The 21,271-nt window shown below is 39.1% G+C and overlaps 1 protein-coding gene across 1 annotated transcript in view; it reads left to right on the top strand.

Annotated features, from left to right (window-relative positions):
* ZSWIM5 (zinc finger SWIM-type containing 5) overlaps nucleotides 1-21,271 on the top strand; it is a 248,203-nt gene that overhangs the window by 171,977 nt on the left and 54,955 nt on the right. Inside the window, exon 2 of the mRNA XM_019836903.3 lies at nucleotides 2,619-2,975. Coding sequence (XP_019692462.2) covers nucleotides 2,619-2,975 — 357 coding nt within the window. The remainder of the gene's footprint in view (nucleotides 1-2,618; nucleotides 2,976-21,271) is intronic.

Raw genomic sequence — 21,271 nt, 5'->3', positions numbered from 1 at the left:
TGTGGAAAACAGTATGGAGGTTTCTTAAAGGGTTAAAAATAGAACTACCCTATGATCCAGTAATCTCACTAGTGGGCATTTACTCAAAGAATACATAAACACTAATTCAAAGGGATACACGCACCCCTATGTTAAAGCAGCATTTCTTACAATAGCCAAGATATGAAAGCAGCCCAAGTGTTTGTCGATAGATGAATGGATAAAGAAGTTGTGTTATACATACAAAAGAATATTATTCAGCCATAAAAAAGAATGAAATCTTACCGTTTGCAATGACATGGATAGAGCTAAAGAGTATAATGCTAAATGAAATGAGTCAGAGAAACACAAATACCATATGATTTCACTCAAATGTGAAATTTAAGAAATGAAACAAAAGGGCAAAGGAGGGTCAAAGGGAGATAGAGACAAATCAAGAAACAGACTTTCAATTGTGGAGAACAAACTTGGTTACCAGAGGAGTGGGAGGTGGAGGATGGGTAAATATGTGATGAGGATTAATGTGTTCACTTGTGATGGGCAGGGCACTAGGTGATATATGGAATTGTGAATCACTATATAAAAATAAATAAATAATATAAAGTGAAGGCAGTCTTCATCCACACTTAATATTTGGATGTAACTTGTTTACTTTGCCTTTAAAATATGACAATAAATATTTTTAAATCTGAAGCTAAGTTTAGCTGAGAAAAAATTTCTGTGAAGTTTTAAAAATATATCTGGAAGCTAATAAAGTTTTAGCAAATAAGTCTTGGATATTTTTCTTGCTCTGGAAATTAATCTTAACTTTTTTAGTAGTGTGCACCTTTCTTTGGATTGGACATAAATGTGCCTTTTAGTAGTGTTAATTTTGCCAGATTGTATGTTTTTAAATTTGGGTCTTATTTTAATTAACCATGATTATCTGAAACTTGAACTTTGGAAAGTTTTCTGTCTGCATTTTTAAATTCTGCTGGGTCACAGTGGTAGCTCTGAAATTTATATATACATCTTTATTATTTGTCAGCTATTCTCCAACAGATAAAAGTTTATTTAAAATTGCTTCCCTGTTCACAGTGTGCAGTGCAGTTAAGCAGGAAAGTCTCGTGTCCCTGATATACCATTTGACACATCATATTGTAATCATTTATTTATTTATTTGTCTGTGATTTTTGAGGATAAGGACTTTGTCATGGCATGTTTTAGAGGTAGTGTAATATAAATGAAAGAAAATGAACTTTGGAGTCATTCAGACCTGGTTCCAAAACTCAGGTCTGTCATTTACTACCTGAGAGGTTTTAAGCAAATTACTTAACCTTTCTGAGTCCCAGTTTACACAACTTGAAAAATAAGAAAAACAGGGGAGTCTGGGTAGCTCAGTCGGTTAAGCATCTGACACTTGATTTCGGCTCGGATCATGATCTTATAGTTCGTGGGACAGAGCTTTGTCTTGGGCTCTATGCTGAGTGTGGAGCCTGCTTAGGATTCTCTCTCTCTCCCTCTCTCTGCCCCTCACCCACTTGTGTGTGCACTCTCTCTCTCAAAATAAGTAAACTTAAATAAAAAATAAGGAAAATAATAGCAACCTCATAATGTTGTGATAAATTATTAAAAACACCAGATACATGGGGCGCCTGGATGGCTTGGTCGGTTGAGCGTCCAACTTCGGCTCAGGTCATGATCTCGTGGTTCGTGAGTTCAAGCCCCGCGTCAGGCTCTGTGCTGACAGCTCGGAGCCTGGAGCCTGTTTCCGATTCTGTGTCTCCCTCTCTCTCTCTGACCCTCCCCCGTTCATGCTCTGTCTCTCTCTGTCTCAAAAATAAATAAACGTTTAAAAAAAAAAAAAAAACACCAGATACAGTTGTGCTACGTGATAGGTGCTTTACAAATATTTGATATCCTTCTCCTTTTTTTGTTAATATCCCGAGGCCTAGCAGTCTGACACTTAAGATCTCATTAATTGGTTTAAATGGCTGAATTATTCTCCCTACATTACAAAATTATTAGTGCTATGTGCTAGTACGTCGAGGTGTAACACTGCATAGTCTCACTGCACCAAGCTGTGCTTTCCATATTTTATGAGGTTTCTTACCTTTTTGGTATCCCACATGGCCACCATTTTGGAATTGTATGTTTTAAGGAAGAAATGTCAGTATTCTCCTTGTTCTTTCTCCTGTCCTTTCTTGTGGCGTTCCTTTGGTTTCTCTTGGATTTATAGCACTTGCCTTAATCTAGATTGTACTTATTTCATTTGTAGCCTTGTCTTTTCTCCCAAAGAGTTTACAGTGTACCTTAGAGGTTTTTAACTTATTTGGGGTTCCTTGTTAACCTTTTTAGACTATGATGAAAGCTATGAACTATCCCTGCCCCCCTGGCAAATGTACATGTATACAAAACAGGTTTTCATATTATTAGTTCACGAGGTTTGTGGACTCCAGGGTAAGGATTCTTTTTCTAGATATTGTGTTCCTTTAGAGCTGTACCTGAGTTTCATTGACCTTTGTGCTATGGCAGAGCCCACCACATATACAGGAGATACTTAGCAAAAAGTTTCTGAATTGATTAATTGAAATGCAAAATGAAAATCTTCCAAGTTTCTTATTGCAGAATCTCTAAACGCACTTTCTTTGTTTCCTTAGGCTTCCATCTCAGTGGTACAGTAACTGAGCCAGCTACCACTTCTGAACCAGCAGTGACTTACAAAGTTGCAATCAGTTTTGACCGATGCAAAATCACCTCAGTGACATGTGGCTGTGGGAACAAAGATATATTCTACTGTGCTCATGTGGTGGCACTCTCACTCTACAGGATCCGTAAACCAGAGCAAGTCAAATTGCGTCTTCCTATCTCAGAAACCCTTTTCCAGATGAATAGGGACCAGCTACAGAAGTTTATTCAATATTTAATCACGGCACACCACACTGAAGTTCTTCCTACTGCGCAGAAACTGGCAGATGAGATTCTATCCTCCAACTCAGAAATCAACCAAGTGAATGGTAATTATACAACATTTTTGTTGCTAAAAATCTACTTTGTTGCTTTATTGCGTGTTTAGAGGTTGGGGTTTTTTGTTAATATTTTTGCAATTGTGATCACTTAACCTGAAATCAGTTCATTCCATCAAATCAACTATTCAACTCTTAGTTTTTTGAAGCAGTCCAGTTGTCTGCCTTATAAAACTCTTTGCAAAAAAGGACAGAGAATGTTAGAGTTATGTAGTGATCTAGTTTTTTGGACTTTATTTGTCCGTATAATACCTGCCCCAGGAGCCTGGAATATTCAGGAGTGAGAGAAAGCAAAAAATAATTTGTGTCATTCAGTGAAATTAGATATATATAAGAATTCTCTTAACATTTTAGGATCCTACATAGCATCAGGGTCATTCTAAAGAGCATCTTTTAGTATTGTGCTCACTTACTCATTCAACAAGTATATATTGAGAACCTGCTCTGTGCAAGCATTAGTGCTGATTGTTGAGAGCATAAAACAGACATGATTCCTGCCTTCAAGTAGCTTATAATCTAGTAGAAAAGACAGATACGTTTGGAGCACCTGCGTGGCTCAGTTGATTGAGCGTCCCACTCTTGATATTAGCTCAGGTAATGATCCCTGAGTTGTGGGATCAAGCCCCATGTCAGGCTCTGTGCTGAGCATGGAGCCTGCTTGGTATTCTCTTTCTCTCTCCCTCTGCCCATCTCCCATGCTTGCATGCTCTCTCCGTCTCTCTCTAAAAGGAAGAAAAGGGGTGTAGGGGAAGAAAGAAAAGACAGCTAAGTTTGAAACAAATAGTTGTTTTTATAATAAAGCCAGGTTGTAAAGACTTTATCACAGGAAACCACTGAAGAATTTTGAGAAGGCGTTTTGTTTGTTAGATCCTATGTTCCAGGTATGATACAAAGGACTCCACATATGTTGATTCATTTAGCTTTCAAAACTACTCTGTGAAAATAGGTGTTTTAACCACTTCCATTTTTTAAATAAGGAAATTATAACCCATACACACTTGACTTCAAAACTCAAGGTTTTTATGCTTCTCTATACTATCTATTTTTAGCAGATAATTTTGGTACTAATGTAAAAGAGGCAGTGAGACCAGGTGGATGGTCTGTATGATATTGTAATCCATGTGCCAAAGGTTCTGCCTCTCCCAGTTGTTGAATAGAACTAATCAAGTCCTGTACACAACCTCACCAGTCCTCAGAAACAAGGGTAGTCAGACCAACAGGCTTCCAGGAACTCTTGCTAACTAGCAGAAATAATCTTCTATTGCTTTATACAGAAAGCTGTGGTATATATATAATAACTGAGCCCTCTCTAAGTGATACTCTTAAAGAGTAGCTTCAAATATCTCTCATCCCACATAGTAAGGCTGTTCTACTTCTCTGGCCTCCTTAACTCTAGAGCTCTTAGAAACCTGAGTTCTGCCTCATCCCAAGGTCTGTAGCACCAAAGAGAAATACTGCTCTGTACCCCTATGACTAGGTTGTGCCCTGTTTTCATGCTTTATTCCCATTGACTCTTTCTCAGAATTTTTGCCTATTTCCAAGCTCTTTTGCCTTTTCTTCATGTGACCATCTTGGTTGAGGACCTTATTGCACCTGTCTTGTTCATACCACTGCTGTCACCAAAACCATCCTCTTCCCTCTTTACCACTGTGCTAAAGCAATTTTTATCTTTTGTTACACCACCCATCTTATTTTCTGAAGTTAGGCTTAGGTTGCCATACTGAACTTGAGTGTGATCTTCAACCTTCCCCAGGAACTACTACTTCTGTACCTGTGTCTATTCCATACTAATACTAGCTTTCTACTCCCAGCTTCCCTAGTATTCCACAAGGCCTTTCCTAATCTATTTCTACTAACCAATGTTGATATTGGCAATGATAATGAAACAGGGGACAGAGAATGGAGATATCTTAGAGGTAACATGGACTGGATTCAATATCTGCTGTATAGGATGAGTGGGGAGGGTGAAGAAGAGGAAGAAAAGAAAGATGAGACAAAACTGAATTCCAGAACGTCTAGCTAGGATGATGTTGATGGACTTGATGATAATGTTTTCATTCACTGAGGAAACATAAGAGGAGGGGTGAATTTAGGAGGAAGATGAATTTGGGGTGTGTCGGTGGCTCAGTCTGTTAAGCATCCAACCAGCTGAGCCCTGTATCAGGCTCTGTGCTATCAGAGCCCTGCTTGGGATTCTCTCTCTCTGCCCCTCCCCTGTTCATGCTTCCTCTCTCCCTCTTTTTCCCTCTCTCTCTCAAAATAAATAAACTTAAAAGAAAAGGAGGAAAATGAATTCAATATAAGTTTGAGATACTTGTAGAACATTTAGGAAAAGATTTTTTTAATATGAAATTTATTGTCAAATTGGTTTCCATACAACACCCAGTGCTCATCCCAAAAGGTGCCCTCCTCAATACCCATCACCCACCCTCTCCTCCCTCCCACCCCCCATCAACCCTAAGTTTGTTCTCAGTTTTTTAAGAGTCTCTTATGCTTTGGCTCTCTCCCTCTCTAACCTTTTTTTTTTCTTCCCCTCCCCATGGACTTCTGTTAAGTTTCTCAGGATCCACATAAGATACCATATGTTTTCACTCTTATAGGAAAAGATTTCTGTTGGGCAGTTGGATATATGGATCTAGAACTGTGGGCAAAACTCACAATTTTGGAGTTATTAGCATAGGGATATTTGGAGTCTTGTTTCTCTTCCCTGCTAAATCTTGAAACACTTAGAACATCTTCCCTCTCCTCTTTCCCAAACTCTGCTCCTCACCAAAACAAAATTAAAAAGTAGGAATAAGATTTCTAAAACTGCTAGCTGCCTGCTTTTAATTCCAAGAATGGATCCAGGCATTGCTGTGCTCCTCACCTCCTTAAAACCTTTTTTTTCTTAAGCCCCTATGTGTGGTTTTACCTAGACTTTGCCTTGTCCCCTTTGGTAGACTGTCTTTCTACATCTACCAGTGCTCTATGCTCTGTGATTTGATTTGGTAACTCCATACCGTAAGATTCTCTGGCATACAGCATCTTGGTCAGGGCTTCAGTTGCTGCTTATCCATGAAGAGAGATTTGATACATTGAGAAAAGTAAGGTGACTTGAGGAGTAGGGTTAGGAACCATGTTTTATTAATTTCTGAGTCTCTGTCACCTACATGGTACCTGGAAAATAATAACGGTTTATTAAATGAATACAGCCTTGCATATACAGGTGATTCAAGCAGGAGTCAGTATAGAAATTAGCAAAGTAGAATGAGAAATGAGAAAAAGCTAGTAATTATCAAAGTCAGCATAGAACTGAGTTTCAAGAAGTGAATAGTCAACAATGTTGAATATCATGGAAGATACAGACCAAAACTAACAACGGTAGAAAGACAATTTAGGGGAAATAGAAACTATGCAGAGAGAAGAAAACTTTGAAAAAGTATTAATAATATTATCATTGGAGTAAAAGAAGATATTGCAACCATGAAATAAGAACTGGATACTGTAGAAATGAGTTCACAGAACAGAAAGAACTAATGAAATTACAAATATAATGGCAAAATCTTCTAAAACTAAGTGATGGAAAATAAAGGTAAGGAAAGCTCCCACAGAGTAGAGCAAAAAGACAAAAAGATGAAAAACAGGAGAAAAAAATTGTCAAAAAGTAAGAAAACAAGTCCTAGAAATTCCATTGTTTGAATAATAGGGTTTCCAAAAATGGAAAACAGAGGTAAGGAATTCATCAATGAAATAAGTAAATTTTCTAGAACAAAAGCATGTGAGTTTCCAAAGTAAAGGATTTAACTATATGCTCAGCAGTGGAGGGGCACCTGGGTGGCTCAGTTGGTTAAGCATCCAGCTCTTGATTTCAGCTCAGGTCATGCATGATCTCAGTTGTGAGATTGAACCCCACCTCAGGTTCCGTGCTGAGTGTGGAGCCTGCTTGGGATTTTCTCTCTCTCTCTCTGCCTCTTCCTCGCTCATGCTCTCTCTCTCAATATAAATAAATAAATAAACATTAAAAAAATGCTCAGCAGTGGAAAAAGAAGAGTCTTTTCAACAAATGGAGCTGGATCAGTTAGATATATTCATGTGGAGGAAAAAAACCCTCAATTCCTATCTCATGCCGTACAGAAAAATCAATTGCAGATAGATGGGAGATATAAATGTGAAGGGTAAAACAATAAAGTACATAGAAGATAACATGAGAAAATATCATCATGTCCTTGGAGTAGGAAAATTTTTCTTAAGTAGGAAAATATTTAAAAATTGGGCTACATTAAAATTTTAAACTTCTTTTTATCAAAAGGTACCACTCAAAGACTAAAAAGGTAGGTAATAGGAGAAGGTATGTATAGTATATATAACTGACAAAGAGCTTATATCCTAATTACATAAAGAACCCCAGGGCACCTGGGTGGCTTAGTCAGTTAAGTGTCCGACTCCTGATTTCAGCTCAGGTCACCATCTCATGGTTGGTGAGATCAAGCCCTGCATCAGGCTCTCTGCTGTCAGTGCAGAGCCTGCTTCAAATCCTCCATCTCGGGGCGCCTGGGTGGCGCAGTCGGTTAAGCGTCCGGCTTCAGCCAGGTCACGATCTCACGGTCCGTGAGTTCGAGCCCCGCGTCAGGCTCTGGGCTGATGGCTCAGAGCCTGGAGCCTGTTTCGGATTCTGTGTCTCCCTCTCTCTCTGCCCCTCCCCGTTCATGCTCTGTCTCTCTCTGTCCCAAAAATAAATAAACGTTGAAAAAAAAAATTTTTTTTTTTAAAAAATCCTCCATCTCCCTCTCTCTCTGCCCCTCCCTGCTTGCTCTCTCTCTCTCTCAAAAGTAAACATTAATAATAAGAAAAACTCTTACAAATAGTAAAATTGACAAGAGACACAGAAAGGCACTAGACAAAAAGGATATCCAGATATTTAATAAACATATTAAAAGTTACTTTAATTAGTAATCATGGAAATGCAAATTAAAACCACAGTGAGATACCATTACCTATCCACCAGAATAGCTAAAGTTTTAAAACTGTCATTAGCAGGGGCGCCTGGGTGGCTCAGTCGGTTAAGCGTCCGATTTCGGCTCAGGTCACGATCTTGCAGTCCGTGAGTTCAAGCCCCGTGTCGGGCTCTGTGCTGACCGCTTGGAGCCTGGAGCCTGTTTCAGATTCTGTGTCTCCCTCTCTCTCTGACCCTCCCCTGTTCATGCTTTGTCTCTCTGTCTCAAAAATAAATAAATGTTAAAAAAATTTAAAAAAAAACTGTCATTAGCAGCTATTGGTGAAGATACTGAGCAATTGGAACTATTGTAGGTAGGAACTAATATATTGCAGGTATAAATTGTTGCAGTCACTTTGTGAACTGTTTAGCATCATCTAACTAAAGTTGAGCATATGCATATGCTGTGACCCAGAAACTCTTCTAGATGTCTACTCAATGGAAATGAGTAGCATAATTTGTAACAGCCTAAAATAGAAACAATCTGAATGTCCATCAACAGAATGACTAAATAAATTGATACATTCACATAATGGAATATTGTACATCAGTGAAAATAAATTAAACACTATTGCTGTGCCCCAAAGTATGGGGGAATCTTACAAACATGATGTTGAATGAAAGAAGCCAGACACAAAAGAATAACTCTTGTATGATTCTACTTTTATAAAGTTCAAAAACAAGTCCCTGTTTAGAAGTTAGGATAGTGGTTAATTTCGGGGAAGAAGAAAGGAGATAATGTTTGTGAAGGGGCTTTTAGAATGCTGTTAGTATTCTATTTCTTGACTTCAATGATAGTTACACTGTTATAATGGCTATGTGATAATTCAACAAGCTGTTTGCTTAAGATTTGTACACTTTTAATAATTTATATTTTAATTTTAAAATACTAATTTAAGGGGCACCTGGGGGACTCAGTCAATTAAGCGTCTGACTTCAGCTCAGGTCATGATCTCATGGTTCGTGAGTTTGAGTCTCACATCGGGCTGTGTGCTGACAGCTCAGAACCTGGAGCCTGCTTCAGATTCTGTCTCCCTCCCTCCCTGCCCCTCCCCCACTTTCTCTCTCTCTCTCTCTCTCTCTCTCTCTCTCTCTCAAAAATAAATAAGCATTGAAATTTTTTTAATAAAATAAAATACTGATTTAGTCCGGAGCACCTGAATGGCTCAGTTGGTTGAGTGTCCAACTTCAGTTCACGTCATGATCTCACAGTTTGTGAGTTTGAACCCCACATTGGGCTCACTGCTGTCAGAACAGAGCCGCTTTGGATCCTCTGTCCCCCTTTCTCTCTGCCCTTCCTGTGCTCACACTCTTTCTCTCTCAAAAGTAAACATTTAAAAAAATAAAATATTAATTTAATTTAAAAAGCAGTGTGTGTATATGCACATGTCTACACACACACACATATGTGTATAGGACAAAAAGACTGGAAGGAAATACACCATAATATTAATAATAGTAATCTATGGCTGGTGGCATTATAGGTGTATTTTATTTTCTTTATGAATAGTATATTTTATATAAAAGCATGTATTATTTTTATAATTTTAAAAAGGATGTTTAAGAATGAAAGAAAAATTGGTTCCACAGACTTAATAGTTCCCTCAGGACAGGTCTCATTGTTGAAGCCTAAGTGCTAACTTGGAGCCTTAATCCACATGATGGTTTGTTTCATAATTATTTATAAAAGACATGCTTTCTATTTTATCTTCATTTGTTACCATTTCTCATACAGTCCTGTGGAAAATTTCACACTATAACATTTACACTGACTGGGTTTACTTTACCACTACTGAGGTCAATTAGTTTCGTACTCAAGACTAACATGAACATATGTAGAGATGTTTTTATCTTGTTTTTTTAACCAAAGGATTTTTAAAAAAGATTTTGCCTAGAAGTTAGTGAGAGACAGCTGGAGAGGCTGCTTATGAACTCCAGGCCTAGTTTATCTAATTAAGACTATCTGTGTTCTTGTTCACTCATTCCTACATGCTCTACCCTCCTGTATTCTCTGACCTTTAATTTTGACATTTCATACAGATTAATCTTAAGTTTTCTCCTCTTCTTTTTATATATATTTTTAATATTTTTTAATGTTTATTAATTTTTTTGAGAGAGAGAGACAGAGTGCTAGCAGGGGAGGGGCAGAGAGAGAGGGAGACACAGAATCCGAAGCAGGCCCCCAGGCTCCAAGCTGTCAGCACAGAGCCTGACATGGGGCTCGAACCCACGAACCATGAGATCATGACCTGAGACAAAGTTGGACACCCAACCTGACTGAGCCACCCAGGTGCCCCAAGTTTTCTCCTATTCTTATTCTACATGATCTCTATAGGCAATCTCAGCTACATCCTTGACTTTAAATGTCATCTATGTACTATGGCTCACAGATCACTTCTCCTATATCCAACTGACTCCTATATCCAACTCCTATATCCATACAATGGAGACATCCCCAAATCAACATATCCAAACATGAGTTTATCTTCCTCCCCAAACTTACTCAGATACCAAATAGCACCACCATCTAGCCACTGGATTTTGATAGAAATCTTCTAGTCATCCCTAATACTTTTTACTTATAATCCTTGTGCATTCCATTGCAAGACCTGTTAATTTTACCTCCAAAGTATATTTCATCCTTTTCCACTTCTCTCTATTGATATTGCCATAACCCTAAGTCAAAACTCCTATAATCTCCCACCTTGATTGCTACCATAGTATTCAAACTTATCTTTCCATATTCACTATTGTTCCCTTCTATTCCATTCTCCACACAAAGTAACTTTTCTATAACTATAGATTTTGTCATGGATAAAGTCTACATTTCATATGGCCTACAAAACCTTGCCTGGTCTGGCTTTTGCTTAGGTTTTCATGTGATTTTCCCTCTTCTTGGAATACTCTTCCTATCCTCTCTCCCTTAGTATAAATGTACTTGATTATCACAATAATTTATGACTTTATGCTTTTTTGAGCAAAAATACAGTATTTCATCCACTCTTTGTTAGGCAACTCCTAATTCATTTCCTCAGGTGTTCACTTAAATGTCACTTTCTCAGGGAAAACTTCTTTAACCTGTCTTTCTTCTCACACAAATATGTACATGTGTAATTATTTGTTTAATGTCCCTTTCCCCAACCAGTCTGTCAACTCCACAAGCATAGGCACTATATATCTACTTTGTTTATCACCATATATCCGGTATTTGGCACAGATCCTGGCACATAGTAGGCTCTCATTTAATATTGATTGAGTAAATGAAAATGTCTTGGAAAATCCTCCTTAGGGCCTTTTGCCGATTCATGCTTTCCCAGATGACTTTCATTCCTTCAACAGTCACACCAACTCCTTGTAGTAGTTTTACCTAGATGCCTCAAATATTGACTCCCTCCCTTTTTTGCTGCAGCCACCCATTTTGGCAGCTCTGCTTCTCATCTCCTGGGTTCCTTGTAGATCAGCAAACATTAACACAGTTTACCTTCCTTTATTTCCTATCAAATAAACAAACCCTTCTGAAGTTCTAGTTGAAATTTTACTGTTAGTAACTCTCAAGGCTTTGCGTTATCCTAGTCCTATCCCAGCAGTTCTCTATAGTCTGTACACTACTTATTTTTTTAAGGGGTTATTTTATTTTATTTTATTTTATTTTATTTTATTTTATTTTTTTGACAGTAGAATATTTTTAATATCTGGGTTTGCAAGTTTAATACATTATTATCTTATTACAAAAATAATAATACCTTACCTTTATATTATTTTTATAATTTCCAATGTACTTGTTTTCTTTTTTAAAATTTTTTAAATATTTATGTATTTATTTATTTTTAATATATGAAATTTATTGTCAAATTAGTTTCCATACAACACCCAGTGCTCATCCCAAAAGATGCCCTCTTCAATGCCCATCACCCTCCCCTCCCTCCCACCCCCCATCAACCCTGTTTGTTCTCAGTTTTTTTTCATGTTTTCTTTTTTTTTTCAATATATGAAATTTATTGTCAAATTGGTTTCCATACAACACCCAGTACTCATCCCAAAAGGTGCCCTCTTCAATACCCATCACCCACCCTTCCCTCCCTCCCACCTGCCATCAACCCTCAGTTTGTTCTCAGTTTTTAAGAGTCTCTTATGCTTTGGCTCTCTCTCCCACTCTAACCTCTTTTTTTTTTCCTTCCCCTCCTCCATGGGTTTCTGTTAAGTTTCTCAGCATCCACATAAGAGTGAAAACATATGGTATCTGTCTTTCTCTGTATGGCTTACTTAACTTAGCATAACACTCTCCAGTTCCATCCACATTGCTACAAAGAGCCATATTTCATTCTTTCTCATTGCCACGTAGTACTCCATTGTGTATATAAACCACAATTTCTTTATCCATTCATCAGTTGATGGACATTTAGGCTTTTTCCACAATTTGGCTATTGTTGAGAATGCTGCTATAAACAATGGGGTACAAATGGCCCTATGCATCAATACTCCTGTATCCCTTGGGTAAATTCCTAGCAGTGCTACTGCCGGGTCATAGGGTAGATCTATTTTAATTTTTGAGGAACCTCCACACTGTTTTCCAGAGTGGCTGCAACAGTTTGCACTCCCACCAACAGTGCAAGAGGGTTCCCGTTTCTCCACATCCTCTCCAGCATCTATAGTCTCCTGATTTGTTCATTTTGGCCACTCTGACTGGCGTGAAGTGATATCTGAGTGTAGTTTTGATTTGTATTTCCCTGATGAGGAGCGACGTTGAGCATCTTTTCATGTGCCTGTTGGCCATCTGGATGTCTTCTTTAGAGAAGTGTCTATTCATGTTTTCTGCCCATTTCTTCACTGGGTTATTTGTTTTTTGGGTGTGGAGTTTGGTGAGCTCTTTATAGATTTTGGATACTAGCCCTTTGTCTGATATGTCAGTTGCAAATATCTTTTCCCATTCCGTTGGTTGCCTTTTAGTTTTGGTGATTGTTTCCTTTGCTGTGCAGAAGCTTTTTATTTTTATGAGGTCCCAATAGTTCATTTTTGCTTTTAATTCCCTTGCCTTTGGGGATGTGTCAAGTAAGAAATTGCTACGGCTGAGGTCAGAGAGGTCTTTTCCTGCTTTCTCCTCTAGTGTTTTGATGGTTTCCTGTCTCACATTCAGGTCCTTTATCCATTTTGAGTTAATTTTTGTGAATGGTGTAAGAAAGTGGTCTAGTTTCATCCTTCTGCATGTTGCTGTCCAGTTCTCCCAGCACCATTTGTTATCGAGACTGTCTTTTTTCCACTGTATATTCTTTCCTGCTTTGTCAAAGATTAGTTGGCCATACTTTTGTGGGTCTAGTTCTGGGGTTTCTATTCTATTCCATTGGTCTATGTGTCTGTTTTTGTGCCAATACCATGCTGTCTTGATGATTACAGCTTTGTAGTAGAGGCTAAAGTCTGGGATTGTGATGCCTCCTGCTATGGTCTTCTTCAAAATTACTTTGGCTATTCGGGGTCTTTTGTGGTTCCATATGAATTTTAGGATTGCTTGTTCTGGCTTCGAGAAGAATGCTGGTGCAATTTTGATTGGGATTGCATTGAATGTGTAGATAGCTTTGGGTAGTATTGACATTTTAACAGTATTTATTCTTCCAACCCATGAGCATGGAATGTTTTTCCAATTCTTTATATCTTCTTCAATTTCCTTCATAAGCTTTCTATAGTTTTCAGCATACAGATCTTGCACATCTTTGGTTAGATTTATCCCTAGGTATTTTATGCTTCTTGGTGCAATTGTGAATGGGATCAGTTTCTTTATTTGTCTTTCTGTTGCTTCATTATTAGTGTATAAGAATGCAACTGATTTCTGTACATTGATTTTGTATCCTGCAACCTTGCTGAATTCATGTATCAGTTCTAGCAGACTTTTGGTAGAGTCTATCAGATTTTCCATGTATAATATCATGTCATCTGCAAAAGCGAAAACTTGACTTCATCTTTGCCGATTTTGATGCCTGTGATTTCCTTTTGTTGTCTGATTGCTGATGTTAGCACTTCCAACACTATGTTAAACAACAGCAGTGAGAGTGGACATCCCTGTCGTGTTCCTGATCTCAGGGAAAAAGCTCTCAGTTTTCCCCCATTGAGGATGATGTTAGCTGTGGGTTTTTCATAAATGGCTTTTATGATGTTTAAGTATGTTCCTTCTATCCCGACTTTCTCGAGGGTTTTTATTAAGAAACGATGCTGAATTTTGTTAAATGCTTTTTCTGCATCGATTGACAGGATCATATGGTTCTTATCTTTTCTTTTATTAATGTGATGTATCATGTTGATTGATTTGCAAATGTTGAACCAGCCCTGCATCCCAGGAATGAATCCCACCTGATCATGGTAAATAATTCTTTTTATATGCTGTTGAATTTGATTTGCTAGTATCTTATTGAGAATTTTTGCATCCATATTCATCAGGAATATTGGCCTGTAGTTCTCTTTTTTTTACTGGGTCTCTGTCTGGTTTAGGAATCAAAGTAATACTGGCTTCATAGAATGAGTCTGGAAGTTTTCCTTCCCTTTCTATATTTTGGAATAGCTTGAGAAGGGTAGGTATTATCTCTGCTTTAAATGTCTGGTAGAATTCCCCTGGGAAGCCATCTGGTCCTGGACTCTTATTTGTTGGGAGAATTTTGATAACTGATTCAATTTCTTCACTGGTTATGGGTCTGTTCAAGTTTTCTATTTCTTCCTGTTTGAGTTTGAGAAGTGTGTGGGTGTTTAGGAATTTGTCCATTTCTTCCAGGTTGTCTAGTTTGTTGGCATATAATTTTTCATAGTATTCTCTGATAATTGCTTGTATTTCTGAGGAATTGGTTGTAATGATTCCATTTTCATTCATGATTTTATCTATTTGGGTCATCTCGCTTTTCTTTTTGAGAAGCATGGCTAGAAGTTTATCAATTTTGTTTATTTTTTTCAAAAAACCAACTCTGGGTTTCATTGATCTGCTCTACAGTTTTTTTAGATTCTATATTGTTTATTTCTGCTGTGATCTTTATTATTTCTCTTCTTCTGCTGGGTTTGGGATGTCTTTGCTGTTCTGCTTCTATTTCCTTTAGGTGTGATGTTAGATTTTGTATTTGGGATTTTTCTTGTTTCTTGAGATAGGCCTGGTTTGCAATGTATTTTCCTCTCAGGACTGGCTTTGCTGCATCCTAAAGCGTTTGGAATCCTGTATTTTCATTTTCGTTTGTTTCCATATATTTTTTAATTTCTTCTCTAATTACCTGGTTGACCCACTCATTCTTTAGTAGGGTGTTCTTTAACCTCCATGCTTTTGGAGGTTTTCCAGACGTTTTCCTGTGGTTGATTTCAAGCTTCGTAGCATTGTGGTCTGAAAGTATGCATGGTATGATCTGAATTCTTGTATACTTATGAAGGGGTGTTTTGTGACCCAGAATGTGATCTATCTTGGAGAATGTTCCATGTGCACTCGAAAGAAAGTATATTCTGTTCCTTTGGCATGCAGAGTTCTAAATATATCTGTCAAGTCCATCTAATCCAATGTATCATTCAGGGCCCTTGTTTCTTTATTGACCATGTGTCTAGATGATCTATCCATTTCTGTAAGTGGGCTGTTAAAGTCCCCTGCAATTACCTCATTCTTATCAATAAGGTTGCTTATGTTTGTGAGTAATTGTTTTATATATTTGGGGGCTCCCGTATTCGCCGCATAGACATTTGTAATTGTTATCTCTTCCTGATAGATAGACCCTGTAATTATTATATAATGGCCTTCTTCATCTCTTGTTACAGCCTTTAAAAATTTTTTTTTTCAATGTTTATTTATTTTTGGGACAGAGAGAGACAGAGCATGAATGGGGGAGGGGCAGAGAGAGAGGGAGACACAGAATCGGAAAGAGGCTCCAGGCTCTGAGCCATCAGCCCAGAGCCTGACGTGGGGCTCGAACTCCCGGACCGCGAGATCGTGACCTGGCTGAAGTCGGACGCTTAACCGACTGCGCCACCCAAGCGCCCCTCTTGTTACAGCCTTTAATTTAAAGTCTGGTTTGTCTGATATAAGTATGGCTACTCCAGCTTTCTTTTGACTTCCAGTAGCATGGTAAATAGTTCTCCATCCCCTCACTTTCAATTTGAAAGTGTCCTCAGGTCTAAAATGAGTCTCTTGTAGACAACAAATAGATGGGTCTTGTTTTTTTATACATTCTGATACCCTATGTCTTTTGGTTGGTGCATTTAGTCCATTTACATTCAGTGCTATTATAGAAAGATATGAGTTTAGAGTCATTGTGATGTCTGTAGGTTTCATGCTTGTAGCGATGTCTCTGGTACTTTGTCTCACAGGATCCCCCTTAGGATCTCCTGTAGGGCTGGTTTAGTGGTGATGAATTCTTCAGTTTTTGTTTGTTTGGGAAGACCTTTATCTCTCCTTCTATTCTAAATGACAGATATGCTGGATAGAGAATTCTCGGCTGCATATTTTTTCTGTTCATCACATTGAAGATTTCCTGCCATTCCTTTCTGGCTTGCCAAGTTTCAGTAGAGAGATCCGTCACGAGTCTTATCGGTCTCCCTTTATGTTAGAGCAGGTTTATCCCTAGCTGCTTTCAGAATTTTCTCTTTATCCTTGTATTTTGCCAGTTTCACTATGATATGTCGTGCAGAAGATCGATTCAAGTTACATCTGAAGGGAGTTCTCTGTGCCTCTTGGATTTCAGTGCCTTTTTCCTTCCCCAGATCAGGGAAGTTCTCAGCTATTATTTCTTCAAGTACACCTTCAGCCCCTTTCCCTCTCTCTTCCTCCTCTAGAATACCAATTATGCATAGATTATTTCTCTTTAGTGCATCACTTAGTTCTCTAATTTTCCCCTCATACTCCTGGATTTTTTTATCTCTCTTTTTCTCAGCTTCTTCTTCTTCCATAATTTTATCTTCTAGTTCACCTATTCTCTCCTCTGCCTCTTCAATCCGAGCTGTGGTTGTCTCCATTTAATTTTGCAGCTATTTTATAGCATTTTTTAGCTCCTCCTGGCTGTTCCTTAGTCCCTTGATCTCTGTAGCAATAGATTCTCTGCTGTCCTGTATACTGTTTTCAAGCCCAGCGATTAATTTTATGAATATTATTCTAAATTCACTTTCTGTTATATTGTTTAAATCTTTTTTGATCAGTTTGTTAGCTGTCGTTATTTCCTGGAGGTTTCTTTCAGGGGAATTCTTCTGTTTCATCATTTTGGATGGTCCCTGGAGTGGTGCGGAACTGCAGGGCACTTCCCCTGTGCTGTCTTGAATAACTCGCGTTGGTGGGCGGGGCCACAGTCAGATCTGATGTCTGCCCCCAGCCCACCGCTGGGGCCACAGTCAGACTGGTGTGTACCTTCTCTTCCCCTCTCCTAGGGGCGGGATTCACTGTGGGGTGGCGTGGCCCATCTGGGCTGCTTGCACACTGCCAGGCTTGTGGTGCTAGGGATCTGGCATATTAGCTGGGGTGGATTGGCAAGGTGCACAGGGGCCGGAGGGTCAGGTTCAGTTCGCTTTTCCTTCGGAGATCTGCTTCAGGAGGGGCCCTGCAGTACCGGGAGGGAGTCAGACCTGCCAGAGGGATGGATCCGCAGAAGCACAGCATTGGGTATTTGCCCGGTGCAAGCAAGTTCCCTGACACGAGCTGGTTCCCTTTGGGATTTTGGCTGGGGGGTGGGCAAGGGAGATGCCGCTGGCAAGCGCCTTTGTTCCCCACCAAGCTGTGCTCTGTCGTCCAGGGCTCAACAACTCTCCCTCCCGTTGTCCTCCAGCCCTCCCGCTCTCCGAGCAGAGCTGTTAACTTATAACCTTCCAGATGTTAAGTCCCGCTTGCTGTCAGAACACCCTCCGTCTGGCCCCTCTGCTTTTGTAAGCCAGATTTGGGGGCTCTGCTTTGCCAGTGGGCTGCCCCCCCCACCCGGCTCCCTCCCGCCAATCCGTGTAGCGCACACCGCCTCTCCGCCCTTCCTGCCCTCTTCCGTGGGCCTCTCATCTATGCTTGGCTCTGGAGAATCCATTCTGCTAGTGTTCTGGTGGTTTTCTGGGTTATTTAGGCAGATGTGGGTGGAATCTAAGTGATCAGCAGGACGTGGTGAGCCCAGCGTCCTCCTACGCCACCATCTTCCCAGAAGCCTCTCTGTACACTACGTATTTATAAGCTTTGCCTTATTTCTTCCAGAACTGCTGCTGCCACTACTACCACCTGGGCCCAGAAGATTTTCCAGTTTTCTCTATACCCCTTTGAATTTTTAGAGGGGATGTCACTCCACACTTCCAACCAGTTAAGACCATATCCTTTGGGAGACTAGGTTCTGCTCCTAGTCTCAATCCTAATTGAACCACCCAAGGGTCATAATTGGTATTCAAACCATCTATGCTTTTTTTTTAGAGCACTGTTTCTGTTCTTCCCTCATCCCTGTTCTTGGCAACAAGGTACTCAGATGCCCAGTCTTTGGTTTATACAAAGTGTATCTCATTTTATCTCAGTTCTGTCTGTATAGAGCTACTGAAAACTGGAATCATTGGAGGTGAGACTCTATAATCTGCATTTTGAACACAAACCCAGGTGATTATTCTGTGTATTAACATTTGAGAATCAGTGTATCGGTGAGAACTCTTTTATCCTCACTATGGGGAAAATGCATTATTCTGACTAGTCCTATATTCTGTATAGTGAAATAGGCCAAGAAAGATTTGACTATCTTTAGACACACCATCCAGCTTTCCATTCAAGGTCCTGAAACCAGCTAGTGGGTCACAGCCTCTAGATGAGGCTGGAGGCCAAAGTTCAGTGTTATAGTGAACAACAGACTTTGAAGAGAAACCAACATACAAATCCTAGCTAATATACTTCCCACCTGTTACATTACTTACCTGTATAAGCTTTAGTTTTTTCATTTTAAAATTAGGATAATAATACTACCTTCTAGATTTGTTATGAGGGTTCATTGGAATTTACTCACCAGATAATCACTGAGCACCTACTGTGTGCCAGGTACTGTTCTACATGTTGCAAATATGCGCACAAACAAAACAGTTTATGCCCTCAAGGAGAGTATGTTCTAGTGAGGATATGTACAAAAAGTGCTTAGACTTTGGCATGTAGGAAGCACTAAAAAAAATGGCTCTTGGGGCGCCTGGGTGGTGCAGTCGGTTGAGCCTCCGACTTCAGCCAGGTCACGATCTCACGGTCCGGGAGTTCGAGCCCCGCATCGGGCTCTGGGCTGATGGCTCAGAGCCTGGAGCCTGTTTCTGATTCTGTGTCTCCCTCTCTCTCTGCCCCTCCCCCGTTCATGCTCTGTCTCTCTCTGTCCCAAAAATAAATAAACGTTGAAAAAATGGCTCTTACTAACAAGTATTTAAGGATAAGGAGTATGATTGTTTTGCTTTGCCACTTTAGGGATACAAAAGAAGTGTAGGATATATTATTTACCCACCTGGAGCTTAAATCTAGATGGCCAATGAGACATGCATTTGTTTATTCTATAAATATTAACTCAGTGCTATAATGAGCCAGGCACTATAAGGTACAAAAATGAACACCTACTCTTAAAAAATTTCAGTTTATTTGGGAATATATGAGAAATGCACAATTCTGATGTACAGCAAAATGCCACAAGTCTTTAGGAAAAGCAATAATAAAGTGCTAAGAAGAGTATTACTCCTTTTATATCCATGTGAGCATAAGATGGACATACTTTTGACAGGGAGGGAGCAGTGGGTTGTATGGTTAATTCAGTTAGGGGATAAAAAAGAGCTTCTCTTGCCAAATGAGCTAAGCAGTGTTGGCCTTTCTGTATACTTACTTTTATGGTTTCCACTGCTCATTGTAGCCCTGACTGAGGCAATATTGACAATGAGAAGTTTCATTTTTTTGGCTACAAAATGGGGTACAGGAGTGGGAGAGAAGTAAAGGAAAAAGCAGAAGTAAAGTCATAAGGAAATGTGGTTGACTTCTGGGAACGCTAAGTTTCTAGCTGAACCATAACATAAATATAGGGTAGACAAGGCTAGAAATGAAAGATAAGGCCTGAGCAGAGAGAGCCTTGAATGCCAATCTAAAGCGTTTGGACTTAATTTAATAAAAATGGTGCATCACTGAAGACTTCTCTGAGTGGGCAAGTGATATAATCAGAACTGTGTTTAGTATAATACATTTGAAGAAAGTAGCATATAGTAGATACCATAAACTGGACAATCATATGTGTTAATTAGTACTTGTAGAATAAATGAATGTGTGAACCCTCCTGATTTCATGGAGAATAAGATGCTCTAAAAAAGCTTAGCTGAAAAACAACTTTTCTGTGTAGACCTGGATTTCATTTGAGCAGGACTTTGAACTAGGAAGACAAGAGGAAAGGTAGACTAATTAAACATGACATGAATTTATTTAATGTTTTATGTATTTATTTTGAGAGAGAGAGAGAGGCAGAGTGAGAGGGAGAGAGAATCCCAAACAGACTCCACGCTGTCAGCACAGAGCCCTGCACAAGGCTTGATCTCAGGAACCACGAGATCATGACCCGAGCCAAGATCAAGAATCAGACTGAGCCACCCAGGTGCCCCAAACATGACGTGAATTTATATTCTATTACATGACCACACCTATAGAGCATTTGATTAATAGTCTTTTGTAACTTGGAGGCAGATTGCTAAAAACTTAACGTAAGACTCTGGCTTTGAGAAAGTGAGAGAAGATTCCGTTTTCATTCCACAAATATTTACTACGTGCCTGCCGCATTACCAGTGCTGTGGTATAGGCAATTCAGCTGTGGACTCAACTTGGGATTCAACTGTGAGCAAGTGGCTAGCAGGGCACTAGGGGAGAAGAATGTGTAAATAACTAAAACTGTTTTAATGTGTTGTAGTGAGAACCAGATAATGAAAGATATTTTGAGTATAAATTTATAAAACATATCACCTTGTATGCACCTCTGCCTGTGCTTTAAGGGGCAAGTTTCTAGAAATTCAGAAGTGTTGACTCTGCTTAAGAAGCTAAATTTTATAGTGAACTTTAAAAACAATTTTTTTGTTTTCTAAGGAAGTATTTTTTATTTTACAATAATATCTATACTTTAAGGATTATTTTGAACTTCATAGGAAGGCAAAAAGAAGAAGAAGAAAGAAATGTCACTTTCTAGGGAAAAAATATATCATTTTTTTCATGTTTGTGCATTTCCTTCTGGGATTTTTCCCCCTAGAATGGTATTTGTAGACCTTGTAAGGGAATACAACTGGAACATAAGTGAGTGTGAAACTAGCATTAGCCCTCTTACATTTATTTATAGGACCACACAGTTGACAAAGCCCAGAATAAGGCAGAGTA

Source organism: Felis catus, chromosome C1 (assembly GCF_018350175.1).
Source record: "Felis catus isolate Fca126 chromosome C1, F.catus_Fca126_mat1.0, whole genome shotgun sequence".
NCBI classification, from domain to species: domain Eukaryota; kingdom Metazoa; phylum Chordata; class Mammalia; order Carnivora; family Felidae; genus Felis; species Felis catus.
Note: the sequence above shows the minus strand (reverse complement) of the source record. Positions and strands in the feature narration are given on the sequence as shown.